This window comes from Hydra vulgaris, chromosome 03 (genome assembly GCF_038396675.1).
Source record: "Hydra vulgaris chromosome 03, alternate assembly HydraT2T_AEP".
Classification (NCBI taxonomy): Eukaryota; Metazoa; Cnidaria; class Hydrozoa; order Anthoathecata; family Hydridae; genus Hydra; species Hydra vulgaris.
In genome coordinates, this window is record NC_088922.1 from 47,085,001 (window position 1) to 47,100,898 (window position 15,898).

The 15,898-nt window shown below is 27.9% G+C and overlaps 1 protein-coding gene across 18 annotated transcripts in view; it reads right to left on the bottom strand.

The window, feature by feature from the left end:
• Positions 1-15,898, bottom strand: part of LOC136078211 (transient receptor potential cation channel subfamily A member 1-like) — a 200,470-nt gene that overhangs the window by 126,822 nt on the left and 57,750 nt on the right. For all 18 annotated transcript variants that reach the window (XM_065793442.1, XM_065793447.1, XM_065793448.1 and 15 more), the window contains 2 exons: positions 12,499-12,902; positions 11,856-12,027 (listed from right to left, as the gene is read on the bottom strand). In XM_065793442.1, the coding sequence (XP_065649514.1) occupies positions 11,856-12,027; positions 12,499-12,893 (567 nt within the window). In that variant the 5' untranslated portion in view covers positions 12,894-12,902. The remainder of the gene's footprint in view (positions 1-11,855; positions 12,028-12,498; positions 12,903-15,898) is intronic.

The window sequence follows — 15,898 nt, forward strand, 5'->3', positions numbered from 1 at the left end:
CATTAAAGCTTGGTTAGAATCATCAAAACTAGTGATGCATAAATAAATGATACACAGTTATTTAACGACCCTAAAACTCTTAAAAGTATCCGAATCTTCTGTATGGCCGCTGAAAAAGCCCAACAAGTTTTAAACAGACACTCTTGGTATCTAACCAAACAGGTGTCTGAATTAAGTTTATTTTCAAATAAACTTTCTCTAAATGATTAAGAAAGAATTGCCAAAAAAATTTAGATTATGGAAAACCACTTGGTATCAGTTATGGTAAGCCAACTCTTCCATTCATTAAAAAAAATTCTGAAATATTTTATTATTTTAAGAAAAAGTATTGGTTGATTTTTAACAACTTAAAAGATGATGGAAAATGGCTCGAAACCCCTTCATCGGAATGGGACGAAAATACTAACTATTTGAAGATGAAGCTATTTGTCAAAACTTTAAAGGTAACTAACGACGTGGTTGAGAGAGGAATAAAGTTGTGTTCCGATTACCTTCTAACACTTACAAAAGTATACATAAAAATTAATTAATAATTTAGAAAAGAAATCAACAACAACAAAACAAAACATTTAAAAAAAGATTCATATAATGTTTTTAATGATTGATATATTTTTATTCTTTAGGATGAAGCTGTTCGAAACAATGTTTTTAACGTGGTCGAAAATCACAGAAAAATTGTTGGCAATTTAAATAAGAAGCGGTTATTTGCTGATTTAGCGCAATACAAATAGCTGCTTTTATGACACTTTTTTTAAGGATAAAATATCCTGCAGTAGAAAATAGTCACGTATTTTAATGAAAATGTATTGTTTTTAACAATTATTTTTTATAAAAATAGAAACTATTATTGTTCCACAAAGTTGGAAGTCTTTCTACAAAATTTCAATTTTGACGTATTTTACGTTTAAAACGAAAATGATCAAATCAAATTTGGCAGCACTTAATAATGTTTTTATATAACTTTTTTATATATTTTAATTTCTTATGCATAAAAGATTGTGTTTCTATGCAGACTAGTAAAAGTTTTGGAAAATTTTGTTTTTGGTCAACCCTAATATATATATATATATATATATATATATATATATATATATATATATATATATATATATATATATATATATATATATATATATATCATATATATATATATATATATATATATATATATATATATATATATAGATATATATATATATATATATATATATACATATATATATATATATATATATATATATATATAGATATATATACATATATATACATATATATAGATATATATATATATATATATATATATAAATATATATATATATATATGTATATAAATATATATATATATAAATATATATATATATATATATATATATATATATATATATATATATATATATATATATATATATATATATATATATATATATATATATATATATATATATATATATATATATATATATATATATATACAAGGGTGATGAAGATTTACAACCTCATTTCCTTGTATTATACTTTTATGAGCTTTCATTGAAGATTAGAAACTTAATTTCAAGGTATTTAATAAAAAAAAAGTCTCACACACAAAATGATATTAAAATTTATATTCATTAGTTTTTTTGCTTAACATTTGAGGTTCCTAAAAGCAATTGCAAAATTAAACACAAGCTTCAGTGTCACTCACATAAAAAATTTTACTGGGTCATCAAAGATACAAGAAAATCAATTATTTACGATAATGTCATTGGGCAGGATAAATTTAAGCAGAAGATTTTCTTGTTGCACCAGGTGTAATACATGTCATGCAAAACTTTCATCACTTGCTCAAGCATTAAATGCCTCGGGCAATGTTGACTGGAAATTCGTATATTTCTAGGTGTTTTATAAGCATCTAAGACCTTTTAGATAGTCGGTCAGCATTACAGACAATTCATCAAAATCTTCAGGTGTGGAACAATTGACTGCTTACCAAATAGCCGGCCTATGAGTAGGAAATGAATAAATAGATTTTACGCAGCCTGTTGTGGTTATTTAAAACCAGAATAAATGCTAAAAACGATAAAATGACATAAAAGACCTAGCATACATTTCTCATGTTTGGGATCTAATTAAATTTTACAAAGGGTATTTCATTCATCTTGGAGTGGTGACGGAAGATACGAGTTACATGGTAAAGAAACTTCATGCCGTCTCTCCACCCACCTTATTTTTTAATCTAAGTTTACTGCTGCTGTAGAGTGATTTCAATTTATCATAATTGCCTGTCAAATCCTGTGCAAAGTTGTATTTAAAGTTTAGTAATTTAGTCAATCCATTGATCTTATTGCCCGTGACAACGCGAAAAATGCGATCTAGAATATGATATTAGCAATTAAAATTGAGTTTGTGGTAAGATTTTTCTCTTCGAATGCTTGGTGCAGCCAAAAATCAACGTCTTTTTTTGTTTTCACACTTATTGTATCTGCAGCAATCAGCACAATTGATTCCCATAAGTTGAATTCCTTCAACACATTGTGAATTCCTTCTGCGATTGTTTGAGCTTTCCCATTTTTTAATTTGAGCTTAGTCAACTTAAATTCTTTTACTATGTTCTTGAGGACCATTACCTAATATTTAAACTCATCAATGTGTTTGCCGCCAAAATGAATACTCCATTTCTCCAGTTGAAGGTAGTGCTGAGCTGATAACTGTGGATAATGTCGCTTGGCATTACCTACTTTTGCTTTTTTCCGCTGCAAACCCAATGGAAAGCTAACTTATATTTGACCCCTAAATTTTGCATCAAAGTCACAAAGTTGTCATTTTGTTCAACAAATTCAGCAACTCTTCTTCTGTCATTCTGTCAGATAAAACAAAATGTTTTCTTTCAACTCGTTTGCTTTTATGCATTTTATGCTAATAAATTGGACACTTTGCTATTGGTTGTTCCAAAAGCGCATGTAAGATAATTTGGTGATTTAAATTCTGACACGAATTCAATTTAATAGTAGACTTTCGGGTTATAGTGAATTGAAAATTAAAAAAACTATATTTCAATTCCATTATTATTGCTGGCGCATACAAATGCATAATTTGATATTATTAACTTATTTAAATTCATGTTCAAGAAAAGCTTTTATAATTACCTATAAGCTTACATTTTGTGTTCGCAATTACAAACCATGTATTCTTATTTACAAAATGCAATTTCTAATTTACATGTTGTGTTTCTCAATTACATTTTACGATTTCTGAATTAAATGTTGTTTTGCCTAATTAAATATTACGAATTTTTAAATACAACCTTTATGTCCTCAATAAACCTTTAAAAGATGTAGTTGCAATATACGTAAAAGATAGACTAATGTCACCATGGATGCTAACCTAATTCGCGTTTCTAATCATTCACGCGTTTTTAGAAGCAAGGTCTGCAAGCAAATGTTAGCTGATAAATTTTTCTTAGCTTTTAAGGAGAATTGATGTTGCAGTTTGTTTAATTTGATTTAAGGCTTGAAGAAATAATTAGTATAAATGCTCATAGGCGACTCGACACTAATTGTTGTCAAAATGAAAGAGATAAAACTAGGCAAGATGAAATTATTCTTTGTTAAAATGTAAGATATGCTGTTTGGCGAACAGAAAACTTACCTGGCAGAATTCAGTGCCAAGTTGTGTTAATGTCTGTTAATTTGATTTTACTTCAGTCACTTAAGAACAAGGCTAAGTATGATTTTTATTGTTTGTAATAACAATCAATAACAGTCTTAATTTTGAATGACTTTTTTTAAAAATTCAAACATATAAAAATGTTCTCTTATTTTTTTAGTTGCCTTTGTCATTACTTAACTAGCTTGCTTCCGTTGGCACCTGTTTTAATTTAGTAAATTTATATGATGTTAAATTTACTACTTACAGTTCACTTATTTGCTGTAAAATTGGGTTTGAATCTAAAGACTGTTCTCTGATGTGCTTTCGTTGAGCCACTTTATACATAATTGACTTCCTCTTTATTTTTTATAATTCTGCCCCAGTATGATTATTTATCATTATGTAAACTATAACCCTCGTGGTACTGCATGGTTTTAGTACCATTAACCTAGTACGTTCAAAAAGTCACACCTTCGGTAATCATTATGCTTGCATATATTTAATGACTGCAAGACAACTTTTAGGCTTTGAACCAACCAAGGTCTTTAACCGTTGTTGGTTACATTTTTTCTTCACTTAGAAAAGAATTGCTGTTAATTGAGACAAACTTTATACTTTTTGTTCAGCTGCTTTAACTTCAAAATTTCATAAGTCTTTGATTGAATTCCTGTAACTGAGGAATCAATCTAACTTTTCTAAAACCATTTAGTAGCTAACTTCGATATGAGCTTTAATCATTAGTAAACAGTTAGAGGGAAGCTGGATCCTTACATAATTAAGGTCAAAATAATTTTGTTTACTGGTAACGTAATAAAACCAGTTTTTTTGGTTATTCGAGTTTTTTGTGCTATTTTGTGCGACGATGTTGTTTATGTCTGTATCATTAAAGTAACTTCTCTTGAGGAGGCTGATTAAGTGCGAATTTCATAACTGCGAATCTGCATAAGTGAGAAGCAGTTGCAAAGACTGGCATAAGTGCGAACTGGCACAAGCGCGAACTGGCATAAGTGCGCCAAAAGAATTTGCAAACATTGGCATAAGTGCGAACTGGCATAAGTGCGAACTGGCATATGTGCGAATCAATTGCAAAAACTGGCATAAGTGCGAACTGGCACAAACGCGAACTGGCATAAGTGCGCCGAAAGAATTTGCAAACATTGGCATAAGTGCGAACTGGCATAAGTGCGAACTGGCATATGTGCGAATCAATTGCAAAAACTGGCATAAGTGCGAACTGGCACAAGCGCGAACTGGCATAAGTGCGCCGAAAGAATTTGCAAATATTGGCATAAGTGCGATTTGGCATAAGTGCGAACTGGCATAAGTGGGAATTGGCATAAATGCGAACTTGCCAATTCGCCACTTATGCCAATTTGCACTTATGCCAATGTTTGCAAATTCTTTTGGCGCACTTATGCCAGTTCGCGCTTGTGCCAGTTCGCACTTATACCATTCGCACTTATGCGGATTCGCAGTTATGAAATTCGCATTTATTCAGCCGCCCCCTTCTCTTATGCTCATATGTATTTGTTACGTGTTTATTTTACTTTTTATTACAAACTGCCTTGGGAACAATTTCTCTCAGTTCCTCTCTCTCTCTCTTTTTAAATAAGAATTAATATAAAGAAATTATTAAAATTTATGCAGCTACTGATCTCTTACTTATTTCTTATCACCGCAATTAATAACAACCATGTATAAGATATACTTCATGAGTTGCTTACTATTATGATATAACTGTTCAACTGTTTAACAATAGTTTTTCCTCGTTTATTCAAGCATTGTAATAAATAAAATTTCTTTATTTTGCGTATTTTAGTTATCAAAATATCTTAACCCGCTGGGCACAGGACGTAAAAAAGACGTCTTTTAAACGTCTACTGAACGTTTTGGACGTTTTTTGAACGTTCAAAAGACGTCTTATTTAGGTCCTGTGCCCACTGGGAAGGGATATATATATATATATATATATATATATATATTTATATATATATATATATATATATATATATATATATATATATATATATATATATAAACATACAGCGCCAAGCATACTTATCAAGTTGTGTTTTCTTGCCTCTTTTTATAGCTAACAATTCTGGAAATATATAACAATGTCTGTAAAGTGTGCTCACAAATATCTCGTGCTTTGCGGAATTGGTTACTGTTGGTTACTGTGCTTTGCGTTGATTGAGCTATCTGTTATAGCTAATATTTTATTTTTTATGTTTTCTATTATCTTATTATTATTCTAATTCTACTAACAATAAAATGCAAATAATGCAAATTAACAATAAAATGCAAAATTTAGTAATTGAAAACTGTAACTTTTTTTTCATTTATTTTTGTTGTTATTAGCAGGCTTTATTTGACTTTCCTCCTCTGCTTTTTTTTGTGTTGTAACATTTTAAAATGGACTTATCTGGTCTTAATGAAGTCTTTTTATGTCGTTAACTGTAAGCAGTTACAAAGCTGATAGGAAGACATACTTGAAATATCGTTTATAGATAAACTTGTAGTTAATTATAATTTGTATATAATACCTCAAGTTATATTGTTATTAATAATTTAATTACAAATACCCTTGTTACTGGTTGCTTACTGCTAGATTAAACAGTTATGTATTTTAGAGAAGGAAATAAAATAAGAGAAAAAATATAAGAGGAGATACAAGTCAAAATTTCTTGCTTTCTAGGCAAGTGCTCTACCTCTTCACCATTACGGCATGAACGCTTCTTCATTATTAACTAATAATCATTAGGATACAAAACCCTGTTCAAAAATAAACTAGAGGAAAATCCTTAATCTTGAAAGAAACATTGTTTGTTTTTTTTTGAGCAAAAAAGTTAAATTAATAACAAATTTTACGACTTTTTTTAATTTTTCATTTTTTTTTGAATATATATGTATATATATATATATATATATATATATATATATATATATATATATATATATATATATATATATATATATATATACATACAGCTATGCTATAGCATATATATATACATAAAGCTACGCTATATATATATATGCTATATATATGTATATATATATGCTATAGCATATATATATACATACAGCTATGCTATATATATATATAGATTTATATATATATAAATATATAAATACATATATATATATATACGTATACATATATATATATACATATATATATATATATATATATATATATATATATATATATATATATATATATATATATATATATATATATATATATACATACAGCTATGCTCAAATGTATGGAGCATCCCTATATTTTATTTAAAATTCAAAAGTAATGAACAAATAGTAAATGTGAATGTGTTTATTTGATACAAATTATTTCAATTCAACAATATTATTTAATATAATTAATATTTTGTAGCACCTCCCTTTGCCTTGATCACCGCACGTAGTCTTTTGGGCATGCTGTCCACAAGATCCTTACATACATTCGCTGGTATTTTTTCCCATTCATCCAGAATTTTCGCTTTAAATTCTTCTTTGGATTTACATCTGTAAATTGACAACTTCCTCTACAAAATAGACCACAAATTTTCTATGGGTGACAAATCTGGAGACTGGGGGGGCCACGTAATGAGGGGAACTTTATTTGTTGAAAACCAGTCCAAACTTTTTTTTGCCTTGTGGCAAGGAGCGTTATCTTGTTGAAAATAATATTGAGGGACATCTTCGTCAAATAATTTCAATATTGATGGCTCCAAAACTTCATTTGGCATGGTAATGTAGCGCTCTGCATTCATCCTACCCTCACATAAAAATATTTCACCTACGCCACTGGAGGCCATGCAACCCCAGATCATTGTGCCACCACCGCCAAATTTGACTGTAGGGATGATACATTCCGGCTCAAATGCTTCGCCTGGTCGTCGTCTTACAAAGGTGCCTCCAGGTTGCCCGAAAATCTAGGTCAAAAAAGTAAAGGAATACAAATTTGATATTATAAATTTCAACATGTAAAATTTCAGGTACTTAAAGGAATAATTTCGAAATGATATTTTTTTTTTATTTTTTGGTTACACCGTAAGTCATAATGATGCCTTACCTCTATATTTGATTCGTCTGACCAAATAATTTTGGCCCAATCTTCTGATGACCAATTTTGGTGCTGTTTAGCCCATTCTAAACGAAGTTTCTTATGGTGCTCAGTCAGCAATGGTTTTCGGCGAGCCCTTCTTCCATGTAAAATACCTTCTTTTAAGTATCTTCTAACACTTGGAGCAGAAATTTGAATTTTTCTGTGCTCCCACAGATCGCTAACCAAGTCTTTAGAAGATTTGGTCCGATTTCGAAGTGAAATCCTGTTGAGGAAACGATGGTTTCTAGGAGAAAGTATACGTTTTCTTCCCGTTTTTGGTCTATTTTCGTATGAACCAGTTTCACTAAATCTATTTATAGCATTTTGCACTGCTTTACTTGAGCATTTCATAATTTTTGAAATTTCCACTTGGGAATGTCCTTGTTTATGGAGTATCACAATTTGGCTTCTTTCACTTACAGAAAGTTCGCGTGTTTTACTCATAATGAAAATAAATAAAGAACGATAAAAAAAATCACTACTTTTAAACAATAGATAATGAGCGGCTGACAATAGTTACGTTTAAGATAAGAATAAAATGAATATCTTAATTCGACAGACTTTATACTAAGTGAGTATGTAGACAAGTTAAGACAAGTCTAATCATGCCCAGACAAGCAAATTCAACATGCATTAAATGATTTACTAATGCTTAAACGTAAAAAACAAATAAAATACCATTTAAAAAAAAATTCATCATGTATATCTCATTTTTTAAACACAAATATATTTAAACAAATAGGTGCTCCATACATTTGAGCATTGCTGTATATATATATATATATCTATATCTATATATATATATATATATATATATATATATATATATATATATATATATATATATAACCGGACTTTTAACTTTTTATTAATTGAAAGACTGCCTGCCCCAACCAAACCCTCAGTCGATGTAGCAACACTCCCTTGCGGGTCAGGCTATAAGATAGTAGATGTAGCAGCACTCCCTTGTGGGTCAGGCTATTTGTCAGTCGATGTAGCAGCACTCCATTGCGAGTCAGGCTATTTGTCAGTAGATGTAACAGCACTCCCTTGCGAGTCAGGCTATAAGATAGTCGATGTAGCAACACTCCGCGCATGAATTACAGTAAAAAAAAAATTAAAATAAAAACATTTTGTTAAAAAAATTAAAAATAAAACATCTTATTAAAAAAAATAAAAATAAAAACGTTGTTTATATTGTTAAAAACATTCAGATCGTTTTTAAAACATTCTGGTCAATCAAATTTGCGTTTTTGTGGTTTTTTTAAAAAACGATATATTTGTAATTAAATTAATGGTTTCTACTTTCGTCCAACACGCAAATGTTGGGCGAAAGTCAAAAGTAATTAAAAGTGACGTATGTGTTGGCGTAAGAATTACTTTTTTCCTTCCGCTCTTCCCAAAGGCAACAAACTATAGATCTATATATATATATATATATATATATATATATATATATATATATATATATATATATATATATATATATATATATATATATATATATATATATATACATGTATATATATTATATATATATATATATATATATATATATACATGTATATATATATATATATATATACATGTATATATATATATATATATATATATATATATATATATATATATGTATATATGTATATATATATATATATATATATGCGTGTGTGTGTGTGTGTGTGTGTGTGTGTGTGTGTGTGTGTGAGTGAGTGTGTGCTTTCGCTTTCGGATTTATAGGAAGTTATAAAGAAAGAATGAATAATACTTATTTATCTTAAAATACGCTTAACATAACACTGGCATTTTGGCAGGTTTGAATTATGGAAAAAGGTATATAGAAAACATTCCTATTTCATTCAGTTGTATTTAAGAGAATTTTTCTTTATGCATATTAGTGTAGAAACCCTTTAACCTTTTAAAATTTTTTAAACCCTTCTTTAAATTTTAAACCCTTTCATTTTTTAAATCTTTAATTAAGATTTTGTTCTTATATTTTTCTATTATTGTATTTACATCGAGAAGCCATAAAGCAGTGCTTAAATCGCAGGCTCTATAAGCTTCGATATTTTCGATATTCCTTATAAACAACTAAACAAAATCGGATGAGAGGGTGGCATAACATATTTTTCAAATGCACTTGAACGGTGCCCTGCATGACGACTATTAACTCTATGAGGAAAAAAAACTGCAACAATTAAAAAAAAAATAACTGAATTTAAGAGCGACTTTCTGTAATAATCAGCTTACCACCAAACGTTTTGAGCGATCTGTTTCAAAATTGCTAAATTTTCATATGTTGTTGCTATATAAAATACATATATGATCATGCTATTCATACAAGAAACTCAAGTTCAAAATTTTTTTTAAATTATAAGTGGTTCTTTGGAACTCATAGGAGTGGTAGTTGCTTATATTTGGAATTTTAGGACCAGTTAAATTAAAGATTTCACTTTTTCCTTAACTTTTTTGTTCAAATACTTGTTTTTTGTTCAAAACTTGTTTTTGTTCAAAAACTTGTTTTTTGTTCAAAAACTTGCTTTTTGTTCAAAAACTTGTTTTTTGTTCAAAAACTTGTTTTTGTTCAATAACTTGTTTTTTGTTCAAAAACTTGTTTTTTGTTCAACAACTTGTTTTTTTAAATTGAGTTTTACAGTAAATACATGGCTATAACTGTTATCATTTCACAATCAATGCGTCAAAAGATTAGAATTTTATTTTTAAGTTGTATTTTGCGGCTAAGCCTTTACTTCCCCATAAGTTTTTTTATACATTTAGATAAAGATTTATAAAAAAAAAAAATTATGGGGTATTTGCGGCTTTAAATGAAAACAAAGATTACAACTAACAAAACAAAAAATCTATTTTCGCGTAATTTGAAGCAAGGTATTTAATCAAGGGAAAAAATCATCTTCATCAATTTGATTAATTTTTGGTCTGAGTCAGACAGATAACAATTACCAAACGAAATACTCATTGTAAATTATTTAGTTTGATTTATTTATTTTTTTAGTTTAAAAATGCCGTTGACACCATTTTGTCAATATTTCTAAAATATTTAGACAAACTTTGATATCTAAAATCTAAAGAACCAATTTCAATTTTTTGAAAAAATTTTGCAATTGAGCTTCTAGTATAAAAAGCAACAATATTCTAAAAAATTAGCAAGTTTGAAAAGGGTTACTGTTTAGCTCTGTCTAACTCTTACAGAAAGTCCCTCTCAAAGGTATCACAAATGTGAAAAATATAGTAATATAGATTTATTATTTTTAAAGTGAAAATGATCAATAAGTTTAAAACTTATTAAGTGTAGGGGAAACTTTGAGTAACACAGTTACTAATACTAACCAATAATAACTATTAAAAAATGGTTGCAAACTATTTTAAAATTACCTATTGTATTTATTTCTATGTTCATATAAGATAAAAACCTTATTTAATTCACATTTTATGTCCTACTAAATAATATACTGTTGAGTTTTGTGAACATAAAAAGTATACCCCAAAAGCTTAACAAAATAATCAGAAACGCATTGAAATTACTCTTAAATATTTCAAAACTGAGTAAAAATTAAACTCATCTTTCATATTTTTAACTCGGATGCACCAGCAATCAAAGGGCAAAACAAGACTGAATTAAAATTATTTGCCTTTTGTATAATAACATATAAAGTTGCTTAGTCGCTGATTATAAACTAAACAGTTCCACGCCCATTTTTAGATGGTTTGTTCAATAGTAATGAACTAAATCTAAAAGCATAATGTAAAGCAAAAAAAAAAGTAAAGTATTGTCTTAAAAAGTAAAAATCCATTTAATGGATCTCCAACATTTATAATGTGCAATCGATTGCTAGAACTTAAGGTAACAAAAAAAACCCTTTAAGAAATTCTTAAAGAACAACTTTTTTCAAAAATCTTGCAATTAAAAGTGTCAAGATGATCATATTTCATTTATCCTAAACGTAACTTATTTAAGTAACTTGTATTAGTAATTGGGTGTTTAACTTTTATTTTTGGTTTTTCTTTTATTTAAATGAGATAACAAACATGGATAAAATGATAATAGTCCATGATAACAAAACACCACTTAAAGTATAGCGTAAACTAATAAAAATACCTTTTCGTTGTCTATTGCATTAACATCACAATAATGTTTTATTAAATGTTCACAAATCTCTTCATTACCTCTTCGAGCTGCAAAGTGAAGAGCAGTCAAGCCTTGTGAATTTTTTAACCTAACATCAGCATTTCGTTCACATAAACACTTTGCAGCATCTGTCATATTATATCTGAAATTTAAAATTATATATTGATTTGTCAACTAATTTTCAAAACTATTCTCTATAAGTATATTAATTACATTCAAAAAGTTCCAATGTTAACAAAACAAATATTTTTGAATAAAAGTCGCTAATTAAACATTTTAACAAAATTGGTTTGTTAAAATGTTTGAATAGATTCAAATTTACTAAACTTAAAAATTAGCTATTATTATCAATACTATTTTGTTTTAAAATAAGATTGTTTCATGTGCTTATTTAACTTAAAAGTTTAAGTTAAGTTTTTATTTTTTTACTTTAAATGAATTTGTCAAATTTTTTATTTTTGTTCATCTATTTTTTCTATTGCTGAAGGGAAATTGTCAAAATAGACTCTGTTCCCTAACACAAAACAACATTTTTACACAAAAATAAATGCTGTTTTATATAAATTATTTAACTTTATACCAAAAAATAAAATACTCAGTACTTAGAACTTACTTTGCTGCAAAATGAAGCGCAGTATTCTTTTCTTTTATGGTTTTTTTATTTATGTCGGATCCATTGTCCAATAGGAAGCTGATAATATCAACTCTATTAAATTTAGATGCTAAATGCAATGGTGTTAGTCCTTGGGAATTTATTGAAATTAGTTCCATTTTTCTTTGGTAACCATCTAAACTATTTAAGATTGATTTAACTTTTTCAAGGGAACCTTCAATTGCAGCTTGGTGCAAAGCAAAAAATACATCACTAGACGGTAACTTTTTTCCAAGAAATTCATCGATAAATATTTGATTTGGTTTGTATTTGTTGATGTTGTTATTCGTAATTTTTAACTGTTTTCCTGCATCTCCGCCACAAGAAAATAGCACTGTTAAAGCATTTTTAGCCATGATGATAAACTAGAGTAAAATTAAAGTTAAAGTAATTTTTTGATTCTTTTTATCTGTGTATTGAAATTATGGGCCTAAAACCTTTTAACTTAAAACTTTATCTTATAAAATACAATTTAAAATAATTTTTACCAACATTAGAATAACCCAATCTTATTTTGATTATTATAAACTTCGTTAAGGCCGTTTTTATAACATCGGAGTCCCTCAATTCAAGGAAGTAACTTTTTTTAGTTTACTGCAAATGTAGGGGTTAAATTAATCGTATAAACTGCACTTTTTAAGAGACCTTAAGTAAAATTTAAAGCTTTATCACTAAACTCATACCAAATGAGCCGATTTTTATAAACCATTTTTTCCAGAAGGGTGTCGTGCTGTAGAAATCGTTTAAAATATTTTTTATTTCTAGACACATTATATATTGAATAAACACGGAAAAATCCGGTCAACTTAAATTTGGGATTTCTCTCAAACCATAAATGCATTTTATTTAAAATTTTCTTACAATAAATGTGTTTACATCATTTTGGGTTTTAACATAATTTTAAAGGGGTTTGATGGGCAAAAGATCAAATTTTATAGTGGGATGACGCCATTATTTTGCAGAGTTTTTCCTTTTTCACCTTATTGATGGCAAGATCCAATTTTTTTGAAAGTCATTTTATTTTTTATAACTTCGCCTGTCTTACAAAGAACTCCTTGACCTAATGTCCAAATATCTTTAATCTTGCGCTCTTAAAGTTGATTTGGAGGATTGGAATCTTTAAGAACTATTTTAACATTATTATCTTTTCATTATTGTAGAATTTCGTAAGAATGTTGAAATGCAGCAAGATCTGGCCAAAAGAGACGTCGGTATTTGTGTTTTTTCATAAAAGGCAAAAGTCTTTTTTAAAGGCATATTTTGATGTAGAAATTGGCAGTAAAGATCTTCTAAGTGTCAAAACAAAAGGACTGCATACCACAGCTTCAAATTTCTTGCCACACAAGAAGCTTGGATGCAAATTTTTTCTCATTAAACTTATTTATATTGATTATTTACAGATTTATCTTTGTTCTCACGGTAAAAATGTTTACCAGGAAATTGTGAAAAATCCGCCTTGCAACACGTTTTGTTGTCTTTTACTTGTTGTCATTTACATATATCCGCTCATATTTTAACCAACTTCTTCGGGCATCAAATTCCTTCAATTTCATCCTCTAAGCTTCTCTTATATGTATTTTTCTTATGAAATGCTTTAATTCCAGCATTTTTAAGTAACTTTTTGATATAACAACGCGATGTCTTGAATTTTCTTGCTAGATTTTGACGTGAGAAGTTTGGGTTTCTCGTTGTTGAACTTAAAATCGAGTTCATCTTTTTTGATTTACGGAAAGTTTTCTTTTTTCCTTTTTCAAGTTTTCTTTTGAAAATTTGAGTAGACTTAAACTTATTTTTAATATCTGTGATTGTAGATTGTGGGACATTGGTACGTTTAGCAATCAAGCGATATAAAATGGTTGGATTTTTGCAAAAAAAATGTACAACATTTTTACGCATCTCAACTTATTTTCCAAATATTTTGCAAGTCATTGATTTGCATAAAAAAAGTTTATTAACACAATTAAAGGCAAGGAAGTAACGTTTAATTAAAAAAATTAAAAGCATTTGTGGTTAAAGAGAAATCTCAATTTAAAGTTGACCATATTTTTCCGTGTCCACCCGATATAAAGTTTATGGAGTTAATGTAGGTGATCATTTATCATGGCTTTACATATAAAATAAAGACAATCAAAAATGTAAAACCTTAGAATAATGCATCGACTTCGCTTATACATAAATTCAAGTATAAAAATACGTTGAACGAAAAGTTCATTGACCTGATGTTGTAGTTTGGTTGGATTTTGGTCGCGACACAAGTTAACTACATTCCAACAATGTTTCAACTTCGGCATAGAGACGTTATTCTAACGCTTGTCTATCAAACATTGGAACAACGCCAGAAAAACGTTATCAACTAACTTCTTAAATGTTAACATTAAAACGACGTCGGAGAAACTTTGGCTGTACCAACGTTAATCTGATTAACGATAAAACAACTTTGGAACAACGCTTTTGCTTTTGACATCAAATCAACGTCTCCGTACCAACGTAAACACAACTTGATTTTACAAAAAAAAGAGCGATTTTGAAATGGTTGAAAAACCATTAATAAAAAAAAATGATAAATTTAATCTGGTTTTTTAGGCATTATAATTAGTAATACTAATATTTATAACATTTTAAATTCTACAGTCGAATTATGTAAATTTTTGAACATTTTATTGATAAATTAAAGTTACTAAAACATTAATTGATTTTTAAAAGTTGCTAAGACTTTTTTTATGTACTTTTATAGTTTGTATATTAAACATTACTAATATTGTAAAAATTTTTGTTATTTTTAGTTTCTTCTGAAACTAATTTACTTTCAGCACTCAACAGTACAAAGTGTTTCTTCTGAAACATAAAGTTAAAATTGATTTTAGGAATAGAAAAATATATCTTGCAAAAATAGCAACAGAACACCTAAATTTTAAATCAGAGTCTTAGTCATAAAAGACAAAATGTTGATTTGAATCAAATAAACACTCAGTAACTATTTAATTTTCATAATGAGTTACAATTTTAGATTTCTCTAACTTCAGAGTTATGCCAACTTTGACTTTTCTACTTACAATTGAAAATAACTGCTATTAATTTTTTTTGTTAATTTGTCTCCTCAAAACCATTAAGGCTAGTATAGTTAAGGATGCTTTTTTATAAATTGTAATTATAACCCTGTCTTAACTCTTCAACTCCAAAACACAATTAAAATACAAGTTAAAGTAAATTTTTGTACAGTTTTCGTTTGTGATATTTGATATTATATAGTTTTTGTATAATATAATTTATATATACACTTATATATATATATATATATATATATATATATATATATATATATACATATATATATATATATATATATATATATATATATATA